The sequence below is a fragment of the Petromyzon marinus genome, chromosome 4 (genome assembly GCF_048934315.1).
Source record: "Petromyzon marinus isolate PM22_M1 ecotype Great Lakes invasive population chromosome 4, UKy_Petmar_22M1.pri1.0, whole genome shotgun sequence".
NCBI lineage: Eukaryota > Metazoa > Chordata > Hyperoartia > Petromyzontiformes > Petromyzontidae > Petromyzon > Petromyzon marinus.
This window is the reverse complement of record NC_133670.1, coordinates 5,728,862-5,750,314: the sequence shown is the minus strand read 5'-3', so window position 1 is coordinate 5,750,314 and position 21,453 is coordinate 5,728,862. Positions and strand designations below refer to the sequence as shown.

The window sequence follows — 21,453 nt, the reverse complement described above, 5'->3', positions numbered from 1 at the left end:
AATACACATGGGTAAATTGGCCATATACAGTACATACAAACAGTGTGGGTCATGTAAGGTCGGGCAGGTGATGAAGTCACGGGTGGCGTAAACAAGCCAAAGAAATTAAGGGAGTCAAGGGGCGAGGGCTGTGATTGGTCGAGAGGCTGTTAGTGTTAAGTGGCGGCGTCACGGAGTCTGGGCCGTTGGACAGGTGCGGAGCTGGCGAGAAAATGCCAGCGAGGCACGTGGCAATTAACTAAGGCTGATTGGAAAGGGGATAAAAACGCTAGGTGATTTGGACGGCGGGAGAGTTGGCGAGAAGTGGAGACAGCAGCGGGCAGAGAGAGATGCGAAGAGTGGAAGCCGGTAAGTGTTAGTGGGAAATAGATTGAGAGCCGAACTCAGAGGACAATAAATAGCGATAGCGAGAGTTAGCGTTAGCAGAGTGGAGATTACGGTATAGGTAGGTACAGGAAGAGACAGACAAGTCACTGTGTGTGAAGAGATAGACAAGTCACTGTGTGTGAAGAGATAGACAAGTCACTGTGTGTGAAGAGATAGACAAGTCACTGTGTGTGAAGAGATAGACAAGTCACTGTGTGTGAAGAGATAGACAAATCACTGTGTGTGAAGAGTTAGACAGAGTTACTGCGTGTGAAGAGATAGACAGGTCACTGTGTGTGAAGAGATAGACAGAGTTACTGCGTGTGAAGAGATAGACAGGTCACTGTGTGTGAAGAGATAGACAAGTCACTGTGTGTGAAGAGATAGACAAGTCACTGTGTGTGAAGAGATAGACAGAGTTACTGCGTGTGAAGAGATAGACAGGTCACTCTGTGTGAAGAGATAGACAGAGCCACTGTGTGTGAAGAGATAGACGAGTCACTGTGTGTGAGGAGATAGAGATAGAACCACTGTGTGTGCGGTGAGAGAAGAAGAGACTGTGTGTGGAGACAAGGAGTATGAGCGGACGGTGCTGAGGGGAATTCGAGTGTTCGAGTTGGCGGAGCGCGGAGAGGAGAAATTATATATATAGTGTGTGTGTGTGAAATTATAGTGTGTGTGTGTGTGAAATTATAGTGTGTGTGTGTGTGTGCGGAACGATGGAAATAAAAGTGGCATCCGAGTGAATCCAAGGCACTACATATGTGTATATATATACACGTTTAAACAATCAGATGTGTTTAATCCAATAGATAAGTAAACATCTTCAGAATTGTAAGTGCACACATGCAAAGTGGCACTACCCAAATTGTTTTGCTGCTCAAATGAGCATTGAGGCGGTGCTTTATCTACCGTTTACAGCCCTGAGCCAGAGTGATGAAAATTCCACATTCCTGTGGCAGAGACGAAGTCTGTCTGTAGCAAAACCACTGTTCACTTCCACACTATTGGCGCTTTTTAATTATTGACCCTGAAAAGATGATGGGCTGATTCAACCACCCCCCCACCCACACAGGATTTTAACTCCGCAACCATCCAATTGCAAAACCGTTTACGCTACCGCTGAGCCATTTACGCTGCTTATGGCCACGCAAACAGGGGACCATCATACCCAACGTGACTATCTCCGTCATACCCAACGTGACTATCTCCGTCATACCCAACGTGACTACCTCCGTCATACCCAACGTGACTACCTCCATCATACCCAACGTGACTACCTCCGTCATACCCAACGTGACTACCTCCGTCATACCCAACGTGACTACCTCCGTCATACCCAACGTGACTACCTCCATCATACCCAACGTGACTACCTCCGTCATACCCAACGTGACTATCTCCGTCATACCCAACGTGACTACCTCCATCAAACCCAACGTGACTACCTCCATCATACCCAACGTGACCATCTCCGTCATACCCAACGTGACTATCTCCGTCATACCCAACGTGACTATCTCCGTCATACCCAACGTGACCATCTCCGTCATACCCAACGTGACTATCTCCGTCATACCCAACGTGACCATCTCCGTCATACCCAACGTGACTACCTCCGTCATACCCAACGTGACTATCTCCGTCATATCCAACGTGACTATCTCCGTCATACCCAACGTGACTATCTCCGTCATACCCAACGTGACTATCTCCATCATACCCAACGTGACTATCTCCGTCATACCCAACGTGACTACCTCCGTCATACCCAACGTGACTATCTCCGTCATACCCAACGTGACTATCTCCGTCATACCCAACGTGACTACCTCCGTCATACCCAACGTGACTATCTCCATCATACCCAACGTGACTATCTCCGTCATACCCAACGTGACTACCTCCGTCATACCCAACGTGACTATCTCCGTCATACCCAACGTGACTACCTCCGTCATACCCAACGTGACTACCTCCGTCATACCCAACGTGATTATCTCCGTCATACCCAATGTGACTATCTCCGTCATACCCAACGTGACCATCTCCGTCATACCCAACGTCACTACCTCCGTCATACCCAATGTGACTATCTCCGTCATAACCAACGTGACTATCTCCGTCATACCCAACGTCACTATCTCCGTCATACCCAACGTGACTACCTCCGTCATACCCAACGGGACTACCTCCGTCATACCCAATGTGACTATCTCCGTCATACCCAACGTGACTACCTCCGTCATACCCAACGTGACTATCTCCGTCATACCCAATGTGACTATCTCCGTCATAACCAACGTGACTACCTCCGTCATACCCAACGTGACTACCTCCGTCATACCCAACGTGACTATCTCCGTCATACCCAACGTGACTACCTCCGTCATACCCAACGTGACTATCTCCGTCATACCCAACGTGACTACCTCCGTCATACCCAACGTGACTACCTCCGTCATACCCAACGTGACCATCTCCGTCATACCCAACGTGACTATCTCCGTCATACCCAACGTGACTACCTCCGTCATACCCAACGTGACCATCTCCGTCATACCCAACGTGACTACCTCCGTCATACCCAACGGGACTACCTCCGTCATACCCAACGTGACCATCTCCGTCATACCCAACGTGACTATCTCCGTCATACCCAACGTGACTATCTCCGTCATACCCAACGTGACTACCTCCGTCATACCCAACGTGACTATCTCCGTCATACCCAACGTGACTACCTCCGTCATACCCAACGTGACTATCTCCGTCATACCCAACGTGACCATCTCCGTCATACCCAACGTGACTACCTCCGTCATACCCAACGTGACTATCTCCGTCATACCCAACGTGACTATCTCCGTCATACCCAACGTGACCATCTCCGTCATACCCAACGTGACTACCTCCGTCATACCCAACGTGACTATCTCCGTCATACCCAACGTGACTACCTCCGTCATACCCAATGTGACTACCTCCGTCATACCCAACGTGACTATCTCCGTCATACCCAACGTCACTACCTCCGTCATACCCAACGTGACTACCTCCGTCATACCCAACGTGACTACCTCCGTCATACCCAACGTGACTACCTCCGTCATACCCAACGTGACTACCTCCGTCATACCCAACGTGACTATCTCCGTCATACCCAACGTGACTACCTCCGTCATACCCAACGTGACTATCTCCATCATACCCAACGTGACTATCTCCGTCATACCCAACGTGACTATCTCCGTCATACCCAACGTGATTACCTTCGTCATACCCAACGTGACTACCTCCGTCATACCCAACGTGACTACCTCCGTCATACCCAACGTGACTACCTCCGTCATACCCAACGTGACTACCTCCATCACGTGAATTGTCTCGCATGCCTCCCCGAGTAGCCCCACATAGCCTGTCATGATGGCAACCGCTGTCGCAAGCAAGCAATGACTTCTAGATTTGAAGCTTTCGTGACGGCAAGGATCCATACTCTTTGGTTCTATAGAACCAAAGAGTATCAAGCAATGAGTGTGCGGTGAAACTGTTCTCCTGTGGCAGCCCTGAGCCATTGGTGGAAGATCCACACTCTGACCACTTATTTCAATTCACCAATCCCAGAGGATGAAGGGGAGTGACTTAATTTCCTATTCAGGACTTGGAACACACAAGCTTGTCAATTGTCAGATGAGTAATGTGTCACAGTGCCACCATTAATATTCCGTCCGTTATAATGAAATGACCGCATTAAATTAGTTTATGAATGTGAAAATATACTGCAGTGTGTATAAAACAACAATGCATCACGGTTTTAATGTACTGTGCAATACTATTGTCATGTCCCATAATATGAAACATCTACAAAACTAATGACGTTTTGCTACAAGTCCCAATTTAATCCTGAAAGTGCGCACAGTAAAAAACGTAGGACACATCAGCCTTACATTAGATATGGGGTTTGCAATATGAATTTAAAACAAATGGTAGTCCAATGATTACTGGCAAAACTTCAGAACAGAACAATATTTCAATGCAATTAAATGCCCAATTTTGTGTTACCGCAGTGATGTATTATACTGTATATACATTTGTAATCTTAATGAGAAATGTGGATTCGACATGCAGCACGATGCAGATTCTTTAATGCAACATATCAACTGGAGGCATCTTTTTTTCTAAAAATTAGGATTCACTCTCCTTCAGTCAAGACTAACAATAAACCACATATTTCACATGTTGATATTTTCATCTCTATTTTTACAATTCCAAATTTGAGATTTGTGCAATGGCTGCTTGTAAAAAAAATATTCGTAAGATCTTTCCCATTCTCTTAGTCATAACATTTTGTTCACAGTTAATCTTTCGCAATTCGTTTCTTTTGGCACCACCGCACTGTACTTATATTTACTCTCTTGCATAAATATTTCCTGTGCATTGTTATTGTGATTGTTGCCCACAACAGTGATACACCGTGGCTCTATCACCTGTTTATAAAGTAAAATGTATCCCTACAGAAATGAGTGGGCAGAAGCTTGGAGGAGGATGAGTAACAATTGGAATCCCACAGCAGCCTTAGAGCCCCCTGGCTCGCCTGGCTATGGGAGCTCCCCTCTTTCAGCCAGGCCGCTGTGTGACACAGCTGGGACATTGAGGTCAACACGGAAGAGATGTTCTCGCTCAATGGAGACGTTCGAATGGGTCAGCTGTAGGACCACGTTTGCTTGTTTGTTTTTTACACTAGAAACAACGGTTTTATTAACAACTTCGTTTAACTCACGGTCACATGGCGCCCCGAGACACGTGGGGCGCCTGGCGTTTTGTGCGAGCCGATTCCACAGTTTAGGGACCGCGGCGTTTTTAACCGACACAAATATACGTAAATAATAAGCCGTCCATACAAAATGTAAATTGCTTTAAAGTAGCGAATTAATTTATTAATTTGTGCCGATTTTGATACAGGCATGCATTGTCACCGGATCTGAGTAGGTGTGCACAATGTGGAATTGATTGGACAACGGGAAGTGGATGAAATATTGATTACAAGATTTGACCACGACAAACAGAGGAATCAAGTTCAGTAAAACCGTTGAAAAACATATTATCACTGTTGCTAGAAGAGTTGATGGTCAGCGCTCAAAAATAAGAGCGCAAGCCAAGGGAGAGAATGCTTCCGAGGACAATGGAGTGGTGAAATCAGCTCGTCTGCCTGCAGGCGCTAGGTGGAATAAAGCTAGCCTCCAATACTCTATGGAGATGCTGGGGGCACATCGTGAATCCTGAAATTCGTGACGAACGGGCGAAGCTTTGCTCCATGACCCGCAGAAAAAAATGTTTGCGTCAACGCGGCATGGATCGATCATAGCTAAACCATAACGCAAACTGGTCATCTTCACAGTGTATTTTGGCGAACCACTGAACAAAGACGGACATTGCTTTGCGTGCTTTCAGATACGCTTCTGCGGCCGTCTGGAACGCTCTTCCTTCCGATATTCGGAAGCCACTGGAGCTGCGCACTATTAAATCATCTAGATTTAATAATCATTTTCTTGAGAACCGCATTTTGTGTTCAGCTTGTTGTCCTTTCCGCGCACCTCCGATTAGCGCGGTTGGCTATGTAAGGTGCGAAAGAAGTTCAGCATACATACACACGTAGCTGATGATCACGATGAACGTTTTATTCAACATCCTACAACTGTCACTACCTTTGGTGGCTATGAGAACCCTATTTTCAAAGACCGAAACCTTTCAACTACAGAAATTGGAATATGCATCAACATGTAAACACCCGCTGTAGATTTATGTTTCAATGACTGTACCATTCATTTCAGCGACAATGATCTGCACTGATGCAAAAATGCTCTTATTTTGTGTGTTACAACATCACTACACAAATGTAATGCACATCGTATTTACAGGGACAGCAACACTCGTTGCTAACACCAACCTCAATGCGCCATCACATTGTCTGCAGGTGGGAAGCATAGTATCAGAACGAGGGTCATCTTCACACAGTGGTCGTTGATTGCTGTAATTCTTTCGGAGTTCTATTGTGGATTCCAGTGACTTAAAAAAAAACTGCATCATACTTTGCTTGTCAAAGTTATGCGTATGTTATAATGCATACGGTACAAAAGACGGACAGAGATAAGATATTGCCGCTTGAAATGCATTGCTACAGAAGGATACTGTAATCTAAACTGGACCCAACAAGCGAGCAATAAATTTTGATTTAAAGCTTTCATGACTGCAGTAATTCATATTCTTAGTTCTTTCGGTAAAGTCACGTTGAAGGGAAACAACAAAATAATAAAATATATAAAAACAATAATATTTTATTATTTTGTTGTTTCCCTTCAACGTGACTTTACCGAAAGAACTAAGAATAAGCGAGCAATACATAAGCAACAAATAAAAAGTTTGGACACAGAAGAAGACTTGATGATGCGGGCAGCGATGAGAAGTAAAAAGTGGCACTATTTGGACACACATGTAGGGTGGACGACAACAGGAAATGTTAAAAGTGTTTTGTCCATAAAAATGGACTGAGCCGGAAAGAGAGGAAGACCTAACAGAGACTGGCTTGACGGCGGCGACATAAGATAATCGGTGCCAGAAAGATGTGGCCACAGCTTGAGAATGTTGGCACAAGACAAAGGAAAGTGGAAATATATGCAGATGTGCAGTGGACACCTACGAGCTATCTGCACATGGACCATAATGATATTATTTGTGCGGGAACACGGACTTAGTAAATTTTGATTTAAAGCTTTCGTGACTGCAGTAATTCGTATCCTTAGCTCTTTCGGTAAAGTCACGTTGAAGGGAAACAATAAAATTGTTTTAAATATATTTTATTATTTTATTGTTTCCCTTCAACGTGACTTTACCGAAAGAGCTAAGAATACGGACTTAGTAGTTAAACCTGGAGTATGTTAAGGTGTTGTCAAATATATACTCTTTGGTTTTTTTCGGTAAAGTCACGTAGGTAAAAAAAATAAAATTTTAAATGTTTAAATGTTACATTTTTTATTTAATTTAAGTCACGTAGCTAAAAATAAAAGAAATTAAAAATGAAAAAACCAAAGAGCATGGATCCCTGCGGTCACGAAAACTTCAAATGTTGTCAAATGTCAGTTTATTTGCGTCTCCGGTATAATATGGTTTCATTGCCCTTATAACCTCTGGCAAAGTGATCGTTGTCAATGTGAAAGTTTCATAGTAATGCAAGTGAGTTCTGTAAAATTTGGAAAGCAACTCAATAACATCCGTGGGTAGCAGGGTGGTGCGGTGGTAACGCTCATGCCTCACAGCAAGAAGGGCCTGGGTTTAATTCTCCACTCGGGCATCTTTCTGAGTGGGGTTGGTACATCCACTCCCTGGTCTGCTCCCTCCCAACCTCCTTTGCCAGTGTCAGAATTTAATAATAGGTTTTCCCCTTTTTTCTGGCAACAAAACAGCTGTGTTCGGATGTTCAAACACCAAACTGACACCTTTTTGCAAGGAATCATGTCTGCATTAACCACAGATACTTGTGGTGAAAATACAAACCAAAAACTTGCTCTGACAGTATATATGCATTAAATTTCGATTTAAAGCTTTCGTGACTGCAAGGATTCATCTTCTTTTTTTAAATTATTTTATTCTCATTCTACGTGACTTTACCGAAAGAACCAAAGAAGATATATATGCATTGTCTATGAAACTGATTGGTCCACACCAGAGACAGCTTTATTTAGTCTCAAACGATGTTAGACCAGAGGATGCCCAAAGGCCTTTTTGCGTCCTCTGGTCAAACACCAAACAGTTTCATAGACAATGCATACATACTGTCAGAGCATGTTTTTGGTTTGTATTTTCACCACAAGTATCTGTGGTTAATGCAGACATGATTCCTTGCAAAAAGGTTTCACTGTGGTGTTTGAAAATCCTAACACCTGTTTCGTTGCCAGAAAAAAAGGGGAAAACCAATTCCTAAAAATATTCCCTGTAACTGTTACTGGCCAAACATCCCATTGCTGAAAAAATACCTGCAAATTACTCATTCGGGATTACACACAGCAGCAGCTGCAACAACATCACCCACTAGTACGGCAACTTGGCAGGACCCTGCTGAAAAAGTGGTCATGGGACTAATTCAAACTGTCATGGGTAAACAATTGTAATAATAATAATGAATACTGCTATGTTGAGATATTAAGACAAAACACAAAAGATGAGAGCGTATTACTCGCGTACTTGCTCAACCTTCCGGCTATGAGGTCATCAAGAAAGGCACTGTCCAGTCCACCCCATAGGATAAACAAATATGGTGAATTATACCAAGCGACTGACTGACCACGCATGCCCAGCAAAAGTGTACGGCTCAGGAGATGAATATATATACCACGATAACACATCGTATTAATGCTGCTAAAGCAAATGTTACAATCCCAAAGAGAATCACGAAATAAAAATGTGTTTCTCGCTGACAAAGACATTTGAATTTGTGTGGTGGTGGAAAACGTCCAAAACGGTGACTCGGTAGGGGGAGGTAAACACCCTTGCCTTGCGTGCTGCAACAATGCCCAATGGTTTGTATTATTATTATTGTTAAAAGGAATGTCAATTGAAGGACTATTGGACGTCTGTGAAAAAGAGCTTCATAGCTCATCGGATTCCTTCAGGATAAAGATTCTGATTCTGACGGGGGTATTTGTCAACATGTGTGTTTTTTTTTTAACTGAGGCACTTGGTGGAAACTCTCTTTCACGTCTATTTTCTTTTACATTTTTGCAGGATAATGCAAACATAAATGTATCCACAGCATAATGATTAAATGAAGGAATTCATTAATCATGCAACGCAAATTATACCCAATTATTTAATGGATAATGACACTGATTTCATGACAATGTCATCATCACACGATCCATTATTCAGATGAATAGGCCTACACTACACGTGAAAAATTGCCTCCATGTGGTTTCAGAAGTTTGAAAGGGGGCCAAGCCCCTGCAATTTAACACAAAAGAATGGCTTATTTTCAAAAGTAATTTATAGCACTCAGTACAGCTTCATTAAGAATATTTCATATATTTTTTTTTTAAACATGAGCAATTGGCACAGATTTACCCCCCCTCCCCTCTCCCCCCATCTGTAAATAAATACCATCATTAAATTTACTGCAAGCCAAAGGAAGAAAACTCTCCGGAGAGTACAACTATCACGGAGATGAATCAATGAGATCAGATCATTGTGCCAGCAGCTCGAGGCATTGCTCTTCGAGGATGGTCATTACTCGCGGAGGCCTTCAGCCAGCAGTAGATAGCGCATGACTTATGATATAGATGATGATGATGATTACTCTGGTGGTGGTGATGGTGACGATACGCATACACCGATGCATCTTGGAAGTCGACTCGGCCACCCTGCCACTCGGTCACGTGTTACCTGTATTGCTCCAGAGAGCACAGCAAGTGTGGTTGCTATGGAGATCTTCTGCGACTCCAGCTCTTGGGGGTCGATTGCCGTGACATTAGAGGCAAACCGCTCAACCACGCCACCCGTCATCAGCGAAACAATGGCAAAGGTACCTGGAAAGGCCACACAAAAAAAATTGCCACGGTAATTTTTTTTTGTTACCGTACGGCTGAAATATTATATATATAGAAAAATCACAATAACAGGCAAATCTCGTATGGACGTTAACAAAGGTGTAAGATGATATGCATTATAAATGTCGATTTCAGTTTTACACAAGCAATGTTACGTTTTACTGAAAATATACACACTCTTTGGTTTTATTCGGTAAAGTCAGGTAGGTAAAAAATAAAATAACAAAAAATCACGACGTTTCGTCCACTTGTGTTGTGGCCGAAACGTCGTGATTTTTTAGTTATTTTATTTTTTACCTACCTGACTTTACCGAATAAAACCAAAGAGTATGGATCCTTGCAGTCACGAAAGCCTCAAATCTAGAATTGAAAATATAACAATTCATAGGGGCGCATTAATCCTCCGTATAAACAGCAAAGGAAACTGCCAACGTGAGGCTGAGATTTGCAAAGAGAGCGGGCTGGCCAGTTCATTAAAGCATCAGCAGTCGCAGCAGTGTTCCAACTATTTCATACATACGCGTGTTATAGCGGCTCAATGATGCGACTGCGAAGCAGAAGAAGATGATCGTCAAAGAGGAGCGTGCCTTTGGAGGCGTTTGAATAGCCCACGGTGCAAGGAATAAACAGTGCTTTTGGAGAGCGGGTAATTTCATAGGGAGAGGAGAGTTGTTAGATGGTTTGGAGGAAGACACTTTCAAAAAGACCTGCCTCATGACCTCAGACAAGCTGCGCGTTTGCCACGAGCTGTAAGTGAAAAGTTTGGAACCCGAGTGAGGTTTTATTTTTATTTAATCAGCACACCTACACAACATAAACTCCTTCCAATATGCAATTCACTCTCGCGCTTTGTAAAGAAATGTGTCTGGAGTTTCTTAAATTTAAATAAATATATATTTCCCCCCATCATATTTCATTCTCCTGGCGCAACAATTGCATCCAAATAAGACAAAAGTTCTAAAAACAAAGCAAATGCGGATATGCAACATAAAAATATCCGCATTCATATACATAATGCATTGCATTGCAGACCTGTATTTTTTTTAAGCTGCAAAGGAAGCCTTAGGTATTTCCTGTAATAATATGTAAAGTTTAATGAAAAAGAATATCAAAGTAGTATGCCTTCAAAAACAAACAACATTGAAATCTTTATTCATGGTAAGAAAAATCTGAAGACATTCCTACACACACAAAACAGCGACGGGTAATGACTACTCATCAACAAAGATAATGGTTCTCATCAACCCACACTCCTTCATTACACCACCCTCACTCCTGTTACGCCTGTAATTGATTCACTAAGAGAATGCCTCCCATCCTTACACTCTGGAAATGCTAATAATGTTCACCCCTTTGTAGATTGGGGGAAAGGATGCGACGCGCATGCATCCTCATGCTTCAAGGCACGGAATCACACCGCCAAGTGCTGGGATCTACTGTCTCCAGTATGCCTTGTGGATGATGCAGCCTTGTCTCTGTCCCATATTCATGATATTCGCAGGACAGGTCTCTTCTCGATTAGTGCAGGCGCAGAATTCCCGGCTGCGCACTCTGCAATTAATGGCCACGAGACTATCAAGGATGGCATCACTGTGTTTGCATGTTCAAACGCTCGTGGAACGCATCACCCTTCGCCAACTTTAAATCATTCCCAATATTGCAATACACGGCGCATGAGGGACATCCGCAGATGCAAAGTTTATACTCGTTACAGTACGAGAAACCATAAAGTCTGTGCATGGATGGATGGTGCCAACTTCAGGAAACAATTTCATGAAAATATTGTATTTTCTCAAGAGAGAATTTAAGGTCTATCAAGAAGAACAAGACTTTAATAGATAATAAGTAATGTTTACATAGGCTTGCTAATGAGCACGTTTGAATGTATAATGCAAGCAAAAATTATGCAGTACAGGAAAAGTCCTCTAATCACAGCAAGAAAATTTGAAATTTTCTTGCTGTGGTTTTCACACCTGATGATGATTGCTTGCGTTGCAGTCGAAACGTCGTGAGAATTTTTATTGTTTTATAATTTTATTATTTTATTGTATCCCTTCTACGTGACTTTACCGAAAGAACCAAGAATATAAAAGTTAACTCATTAATTTAAATATACTCATTGGTTTTGTTTTAACTTGTTGCCCTGTTGTTGTCTTGCCTTCGTATGTATCTCTACGTGCTTCGATGTGCTCTGTTTTCTGTTTGCCGTGGTCTGTGTCTCTGTTTCAGTTTCTTCCTCCGTCGCTGTCCTCGATGTTACGCATCCATGGCACTCCGCGTGTGTTCCCATTGTCTTCAACCCCTCCCCCCACCTCTGCAGCTTATTTCAGCACCGTTGCTGTCCGCGTTGTTTGCTCGTCCATGTGCTCTCTCTGCGTAGGTTCCCATTGTCTTCAACCCCTCCCCCTGCCCCCACCTCTGCAGCTTATTTAAGTCTCTGTCCGTCATCCCTCCAGTCCTTTTTTTTGTCTCTTGGTGTGGTGTTACTCTGGTTGTCCATCTGTGCTGCCCAATATATCTTTCCTTGGATGTTCTTCCCTATGTATGTATCTCTGCTACCTTGTACCTCGTATTTGTTCACTCTGTCTACGCTGGTTTGTTCAACCCAGAGGATGAACACGAAATTTAGCAGTCTTCTGAAATTCGTGGTTAACCAGGTCGGTGTCTAACTGTGTTGTTGGCCTGACTGGTTTTGCATCACGTTATTTTTCTTTGGTTTGTTGAGTTTCTCGTCTCTCATCTTCTTGTTATTGTATTTGTCTCCGTACAGTTTAACGTTCTCTATGCGCTACGTACGTGATGTCCCCCTATGTGCTCCCCCACTATTTGTTTTACACCTGATGATGATCGCTTGTGTTGCGTTCGAAACGTCGTGATTTATTATTTTAATATAATTTTCTACATACGTGACTTTACCGAAAAAAAACAATGAGTATAGTCATTTATGCAGTCACGAAAGCTTCAATTCTTCATTAATTTAAAATAAAATAAAAGCCGACCGCGCCAAGAATCGATTCTTTAATTCACGCCAAGGAAGCGAAGGTTGTAGATTTCTTTAGAATCGTCTTGAAGCGACGACGCGCAACAGAAGCATCCTGGATAAATCAGCAAATCTAATAAACACCGTATTACAACGCGGTGTGCTCGAATCCCAGTGTGATGCAAGTCAAACAATAACAACCATAAGATAAATTAACCATATGTTTTCCAAATCACCAAAATACAGCTAAAAAACAGTAATCATAGGAACTGTGATTCTCATTTAACAATAAACGATATAAATAACACGTACGACCAAACTAGCAGCCATAGCTGGCAGCATGACACTCCCAGTGTATGATGTGTGAGTGAGTCAGTGGTAGTGTGAGTGAGTGTATGTGTGAATTAGTGTATAATGAGTGAATGGGTCAGTGGTTGTGTGAGTGAGTGTATGATGTGTGAGTCATTATATTATGAGTGAGTGTATGATGAGTGAATTAGTGTATGATGAGTGAATGGGTCAGCATGTACTACTGTAGTGAAAGCTGTAATCATAGCGGGAACCACCATAGTCGGTATGCACTGCTGTAGTCATAGCAGGATACCACCACAGCATGCACTGCTGTAATCATAGCAGGATACCACCACAGTCAGCATGCAATGCTGTAGTCATAGCAGGTACCACCGCAGTCAGCATGCACTGCTGTAATCATAGCAGGATACCACCACAATCAGCATGCAATGCTGTAGTCATAGCAAGATACCACCACAGTCAGCATGCACTGCTGTAATCATAGCAGGATACCACCACAGTCAGCATGCACTGCTGTAATCATAGCAGGATACCACCACAGTCAGCATGCACTGCTGTAATCATAGCAGGATACCACCACAGTCAGCATGCACTGCTGTAATCATAGCAGGATACCACCACAATCAGCATGCAATGCTGTAGTCATAGCAGGATACCACCACAGTCAGCATGCAATGCTGTAGTCATAGCAGGTACCACCACAGTCAGCATGCAATTCTGTAGTCATAGCAGGATACCACCACAGTCAGCATGCAATGCTGTAGTCATAGCAGGTACCACCACAGTCAGCATGCAATGCTGTAGTCATAGCAGGTACCACCACAGTCAGCATGCAATGCTGTAGTCATAGCAGGTACCACCACAGTCAGTATGCAATGCTGTCGTGAAAGCAGGTACCACCACAGTGGGTATGCGATGCTGTAGTTAAAGAAAGTACCACCACAGTCAGTATACACTGCTGTAAAGAAAGCAGGTACCACCACAGCAGTATGCACTGCTGTAATCATAGCAGGTTCCACCACAGCAGTATGCAATGCTGTAGTGAAAGCAGGTACCACCACAATATGTACTGCTGCAATCATAGCAGGTACCACCTCAGTATGCATTGTTGTAATCATAGCAGGTACCACCACAGTCAGTATGCACTGCTGTAATAGCAGGTTCCACCACAGCAGTATGCAATGCTGTAGTGAAAGCAGGTACCACCACAATATGTACTGCTGCAATCATAGCAGGTACCACCTCAGTATGCAATGCTGTTATCATAGCAGGTACCACCACAGTCAGTATGCACTGCTGTTATCATAGCAGTTACCACCACAGTCAGTATGCACTGCTGTAATAGCAGGTATCACCACAGTCAGTATGCACAGCATTAGTCATAGGATACCACCACAGTCAGCAGGTACCACCACAATATGTACTGCTGCAATCATAGCAGGTATCACCTCAGTATGCAATGCTGTTATCATAGCAGGTACCACCACAGTCAGTATGCACTGCTGTTATCATAGAAGGTACCACCACAGTCAGTATGCACTGCTGTAATAGCAGGTACCACCACAGTCAGTATGCACAGCATTAGTCATAGGATACCACCACAGTCAGTATCCACTGCTGTCATGATAGCAGGTATCACCAGTCAGTATCCACTGCTGTAATCATAGCAGGTATCACCAGTCAGTATGCACTGCTGTAATGATAGCACATACCACCACAGTATGCACTGCTGTAGTGAAAGCAGCTTCCACCACATTATGCACTGCTGTAATCATAGCAGGTACCACCACAGTCAGCATGTACTGCTGTAGTGAAAGCAGGTACCACCAAAGTCGGTATGCACTGCTGTAATCATAGCAGGTGCCACCACTGTCAGTATGCACTGCTGTAGTGATAGCAGGTACCACCTCAGTCGGTATGTACTGCTGTAGTGATAGTAGATACTGCTATCGAGTTGGTAGATACTAAAACAGTCAGTATATACCACTACAGTCAGTATATACTACTATACAGTCAGTACATACTACTACGGTGAGTAGCTACTAGAGTCAGTAGATACTACTATAAAGTGAGTAGATACTGCTATAGAGTTAGTAGTTACTACTATAGTCAGTGGATACTACTATAGAGTCAGCAGTTACTACTATACAGTTAGTCGTTACTACTATAGAGTCGGTAGATACCACTGTAGGGCCAGTAGATACTACTACGGTCAGTAGTTACTACAGTCACTATATACTACTAAACAGTCAGTAGCTACTACTGACTCAGTAGATACTACTGTGCAGTCAGTAGATACAACTACAGAGTCAATACAACTTACTCTGTTGTATGTAAGGTGTGTAGGTATGTATACCTACACGGGGGTAAAGATATTTTTTTTGGGGGGGGGGGGGTCGACAATTTTCGGAAACCTTTTACATCAACTATTTACCCCACACTTTCTATAACTCTTTGGACTTTTGCAAGCCTCTTATAATTTTGTTGGTGGAGAAATGGACAAGTGGCCCACCAGGCTTTCACACTAGCTTAGTATCTGTGTATGTATATGTACGTTTTTTAAGAGAAGTTTTGAAATATATTTTTCACCCGGGCAATGCCGGGTACTTCCCGCTAGTATGTAAAAAAGGCCCCTAAATAAATAAATAAAACATTCATATCAAAACACCCATTTTTTTATTTGTGTACGAACGTGGAATGAGTCACTGGAGCGCATGCCGCTGAGAGATTGGTAGATAATAGATTAAGGGGTAACAGCCCGTTCTACCAGTTGCACCTGTGGGCAAGGCACGGAGCCATTTGGGGGATCCAGAGGGGTGCGGGGCCCGAGGGCGGAGCCTGGCCACGCTGTTCAGGATATAAGGCGAGCTCCGACTCACAGTCGGGGCTGCTGCGATCTGGAGTGGAACTCGTCGTTGGGATTGTCGTAGGAGCCATAAAAGAGGCCCTGTAGAAGGCACATGGGCGGGTGGTTAAGGGAGCCTAAATGACATCCCTCGAGGTATGCCACCTAGATAGGAGACTGATCGAAAGGGTGGTGGAGGTGGAAAGAGTAAAAATGGGCAGCAAAGCCGCAAATGAGAAATGGCGGTGGCCTCCACCCCCGTGTGGCACAGGATGAAGTGTACCAAGCTTGGGAATGCCCTCTGCCACTGAGAATGGACGAATTATTTTTTTTCTTTGGCGACCGCAAACTTTTTGCTCCAAAAGGTTGTGATTTAAGATGGAACTTGATGTCACGATAGGATCCCCTGTGCGGGTTGTGGTCATGGTTTCTTTTTGGCTGTCCGGGGCAGTGGACTGTCCATGGTTGAGAAATTAATAACTTTTAAACAGTCAATAGTCGAGATTGTTTTATTGCCAACCGAGCCTGCCTGCGTACCTGTCTGCGAACCTGCCCAAGTAGCTGCGAGGGCCCCTGGCCGTCGGGCCAGTGGTTGCCTGACCAATTCCGGGGGGCATGGAGACCGACCATTCTGTCGGGGTGAGCGAAAGGCGACTGGGCCGGGTCGACTGCTGCCGAGGCGGACAAGGCTGCGACGCGACGACCTGGAGGATGGAGGTTGGTGGGAGAGGGCGATGCGGCGACTTCGACCGAGAGGAGGTGGGCTGCGGAGGATGCCTGGTGGCAACGAGCAAGGGGAATTAATGTACTAGCGCGGAGGGAGGCGGTCTCTGCCAGGCCAAGTGAGGAGGCTGAGGAAACGGCGGTCTCTGCTGGCCAGCAGGCGCAAGGCGCCCAGAACGAGACTATTAAGGTAAATCCTGGACCTGTGGGGGCAGGACGGCCCCAGCAACGCGCAGGGCAGTGGCGCGGTGGAACGGGGGTGAATTTCACGCTGGTCCACGCCAGGAGACACAATTGCGTCAGGGTGGCATTCAAAGAGGACGTGCCAGAGGAAGTGACCATCGACCGCCCAAGTTTTGCGCAGACAGTCGTAGTAGGAATGCTACAGGTTGAGCCTACAGACCTGTTCTGCTTGATGGCCTTGCCGGGCGGCAGGGCCTTCGACATTAGCTTCAGAACCAGTAACTTGTTGCAATGTTTCATGACTCGATTCGAGAAGGCAGGCAAGATACCACTGTTGCTGCTCAAACTACAACTTCTGTCCGAACTGAATACGAAAATTGTCACGGTTTTCTTGTATAATGAGGCCTTACCAGACCACGATGTGGAGGTATGGCTGAGACAGCACTGTCTGCTGCTGTCGCGTTGTAAGCGGGTCCAAGACTCTAGGTATCTGGACGGGCGCCAGACAATGACAAGTGAGGTTAAGAATGGCGGAAGGGGCCCTACAGCACATCCCGAGCGCCCTGAATATTGGCGGCAGTAGGGGCTACGTCGTATACGCAGGGCAGCCCAAACCCTGCAGGAGATGAGGAAGGGGACATCTGGCCACAGCGTGCGAGGCGGAGGCACGTCATCTTGGGGGGGGGGATTTAAACTGCCCGCTCTGCCCATCAGATGTGCTGCCTGCAGCATCCGGGAGTCGGAGAATAGACTCCTCCTCTAGGAAACTAGGCGGTCTAGTTAAGGATTTCGAATTAATCGACACTTTCCGGTTGCTGCACCCAGCGCGGCCGGGGTTTACTTGGACAGGTTGTTTGGGAGCCTTGCACTCAAGAATAGACTTCCTTTTTGTCTCCGCTAAAGTTAAAGCAGAGAGTGTGGAGACTGAGCTTTTTTCATTTTCAGACCATAAGCCGATAGCCACGAGATTCCGAATTCCGGGTGGACTGAGGTTGGAAGGGGATCTGGCTGATGAACACGAGACTCTTAGCAGATGAAAAGGTGACGATGGACTTCATCAGGCGATATGAGGAATGGAAAAGCCTGCAGTGCTGCTTCGACACTGGCAGAGTGATGGTGAAGAACCGGATCAGATGTTTTTTTGTTCAGGCTCACAGTAGGAGAAAGTGAGGAATGAGTTGAGGGGATTGAATGACCGGTTGGAAAAAGTGCATAAGTTGCTGGAATTGGGTTTCCCAGTGATGAGCGAGATAGGGCAGGGAAGGGATAAAATCCCCTCGACGCTGGAAAAACGAGCTGCGCAGCTCGTTTTTAGGGCATGGGTTAGAGCAGTGGAGGAGGGGGGGAAATGTAGGAAGGCAGAAAACACAATCTGAGAGCTGGTAAGCCCAAGTCTGGGCAGACTGACACATACGGAGGGAATTGTAGAGGCAGCACGGGATTACCATACGGGAGTAAGACGTCGGAGGCAGAAGCATGGGACTTCTTACTGGAGGAGTTTAAACAGAAGATCAAAGCTCCAGAGGAAATGAACAGGCAAATTCAGATGGAGGAACTAGATGAGGCGATAAAATGACTGCGTCGGCGCACCGCCAGGACAGGACGGAAAACCAGCTGAATTCTATTTTATGTTCTGGGACACCATCAAACACGACATGCTACGATTGTATAGATACATCTTGGAGGAGGGCCCAGTGCCAGGAACCATGAGGAGGGGAGTGATAACCCTTATGGGGAAGGGGGCTCGCACCGACCTGGGGAGCTGGTGCCCAATCACCCTGTTAAACTCGGACTACAAGATCCTAGCTAAAACCATCGTGAGACATCTGGGGAAAGTGGTAGGGGAGGTAGTAAGACCTGACCAGACATGTGCAGTCCCGGGCAGGCAAATTTTGGACAATCTAGTCCTGTTAAGGGAGGTCCTGGAATCCATAACAGAGGGTGGGAGGACCCCTGGAACTCCTGAGCTTAGACCAAGAGAAGGCCTTCGATCGCATCTCACACGATTTTTTGTTTTCAGTACTGACGCGCATGGGGGTAGGGGACCAATTGGTAGGCTGGGTACGAAAACTATATCATAAGCTCACTGGCTGACAGTTGATAAACGGGGTCCTTTCGGAGGTGATACCAGTTGGCTCAGGAGTGAGACAGGGATGTCCCATGTCACTGGTCCAGGATGCGTATCCAAGGATGGAGCGGGCAGGACTGGATTCTCTGTTGCTGTTGACGCTGGCTCGGGAAATGAAAGTTTTTTTTTTTGCCGGCGACAGGAGGATGACTTGTCCTCGATTCAGGTAGCCCAATGAATCCAGGCCCATTGCAACCTGCGACGACGTGCCGGGGTGGCGGTCGGGGATGGATTTCTGGGAGAAAAGGGTGACCAGGAGCACCGAGAGAGTCTGCTTGGGTCTACGCGTCGGGTGGTTGGAGCCCGCGGGGGAGAGTCGGAGCGGGACGACGACGGGACCAGCAGGGGGGGACCTTGCCTCCCCCATGGCGGGGCCCCGTTACCTGCTTCAGGTGTGGCCTGCCGGGCCACATCTCCAGGGGCTGCCGTCCTGATTTAGGACGGTTCTTCCCGGCTTCGCCATCCTCCACCCTGCCGGCCTCCGCTCCTCTGGGTCCAAAGGCAGGTCGCGATGCGTCACACACCCGGCCGACACAGCCACCTCATGCATCCCCATTGCAGTCGGTGTCTGGTGCAGACGCCATCGCCCCTCAAAAAGAATACGGGGTATGAAGGTGGTGCTTCGGTTGCACGATGGTTGGCTGCGGGGGTCCGGGCAATGGACCGCACTGGCACACCGTGTCATGGCAGCGGGAGCGGGATCATCCATGGTATGTGGATTTGTGCAGGGTGTGCAGATTCCTATAGATATGGGGGCATCTGCCACCATTGTTTCCGAGTTTATTTTTAGGACTCTGCCGTTGACGGTGGGTTGTCTTAGTCCGGTGGATAATCCGTGTGCTGCCGCTAATGGCGGGAGTTTAGGCAGTGGGCCAAATTAAGGCATCAATATTGACAGGACTGGCCCGGTCTTGGTTTCACGTCCATTGGCGGTGCCTTGTTTATTGGGGACAGATTTTTTTTTTATTTAGAGGATCCCCCTCCGGATATTCATTAACCAGGGTTGTGTGGAGTTATCGTCGGGGCATCGGTTTTTGGAGTCCCCTACTGGGTGGTGTATGGCTAACGCTGTGGTTCAGGCCCTTGTGCGTGAAACTGTTAGTGTTCCCCCGGGTGCACGGATGCTCGTACCCTTGAGGCTGCGGAAGCGGCTCGATCAGAATCACGGGGGGTGGGGTTCTCTTAACCCCTTCGAATAGAGGAGTTTGCGGGCTCACTTTGATAGGGGCTCAGACAATAGTGAGGGGGGATCAGGAGCCCTTCTGGCAAGTATTAAATGCTGGGCTAGATACCACAGTAATACAGGCTGGAATGGTGTTGGCCCATGCGATGGCTGCGTGGTGAGGATACGGATGGTGTAACCACTCGGTCATGGCAGCGGTTGAACGGGAAGCGGTGTTGGATTACACGTGCATGAATCCGTTGTGCATGGGTAATCCAGATTTGTCGTGGGAGCAGAGGGGCGAGTTTCGGCCATTGCTTTGGGAATTCTCCGATGTATTTAGCAAGGGTAAATTCGATGTGGGCCTCGCGTGCCTGATGCATCACCATATTGATACGGGTGGCGCCACTCCCATTCGTCAGAACTCATTTCGATTTGGTCCAAAGGAAAAGGTTTACGTTAGTCAGGCAGTCGACGAGATGTTGGCCGCCGATATAATCTCCCCGTTAACAAGTCCGTGGGGTGCTCCCATTGTCCTTGTTAAAAAGGACGGGAGTTTGCGGTTCTGTGTGGACTTTCGGAAATTGAAAAAGGTCTCCGTGGCAGACGCGTATCCGCTCCCATGAATGGACAATTCGTTGGGGGTGCAGTTTTTCTCCACCCTGGATCTATTGTCAGGGTTTTGGCAGTTGCCCCTGGGCAAGGTACGGAGCCATCTGAGGGATCCAGAGGGGTGCGGGGCTGAGGGCGGAGCCTGGCCATGCTGTTCAGGATATAAGGCGAGCTTCGACTCAGTCGGGGCTGCTGCGATCTGGAGTGGACTTCGTCGTGCCGTCGTTGTTGTGATCCTCACCCTCTTCAAGCTGTGGATCTGGCAGCATGTTGGCTGTCCCGACCCGGTGTGTGGTTATCCCCGAAGGCTGAAATAGAAGAGTACCTCCTACTATTGTCTGTGAATTAGCACATTACACTTGCATCGTAAAGTAATTGTATTTTTTCATTTGCTATACAGCCAGATAATACGACAAATCGCTAACCTTAAACACTAAGTCGTTCATCAAAATTGAAGGCAGTATAGTACTGTAGTAATAGAGCAAGAGCAGAATAACTGAACCGGAATTAATAGCTTGAAAGCATTTAGCACGTGGCCCTTAAGTG

The 21,453-nt window shown here is 46.0% G+C and overlaps 1 protein-coding gene across 1 annotated transcript in view; it reads right to left on the bottom strand.

The window, feature by feature from the left end:
- Positions 1-19,500, bottom strand: part of LOC116938812 (prestin-like) — an 87,069-nt gene extending 67,569 nt beyond the window's left edge. Inside the window, exons 1-4 of the mRNA XM_076054139.1 lie at positions 19,093-19,500; positions 17,416-17,495; positions 16,637-16,695; positions 9,799-9,941 (exon numbers count right to left, since the gene is read on the bottom strand). Of these exons, the coding sequence (XP_075910254.1) occupies positions 9,799-9,941; positions 16,637-16,695; positions 17,416-17,495; positions 19,093-19,500 (690 nt within the window). The remainder of the gene's footprint in view (positions 1-9,798; positions 9,942-16,636; positions 16,696-17,415; positions 17,496-19,092) is intronic.
- Between the last annotated feature and the right edge of the window lie 1,953 nt (positions 19,501-21,453).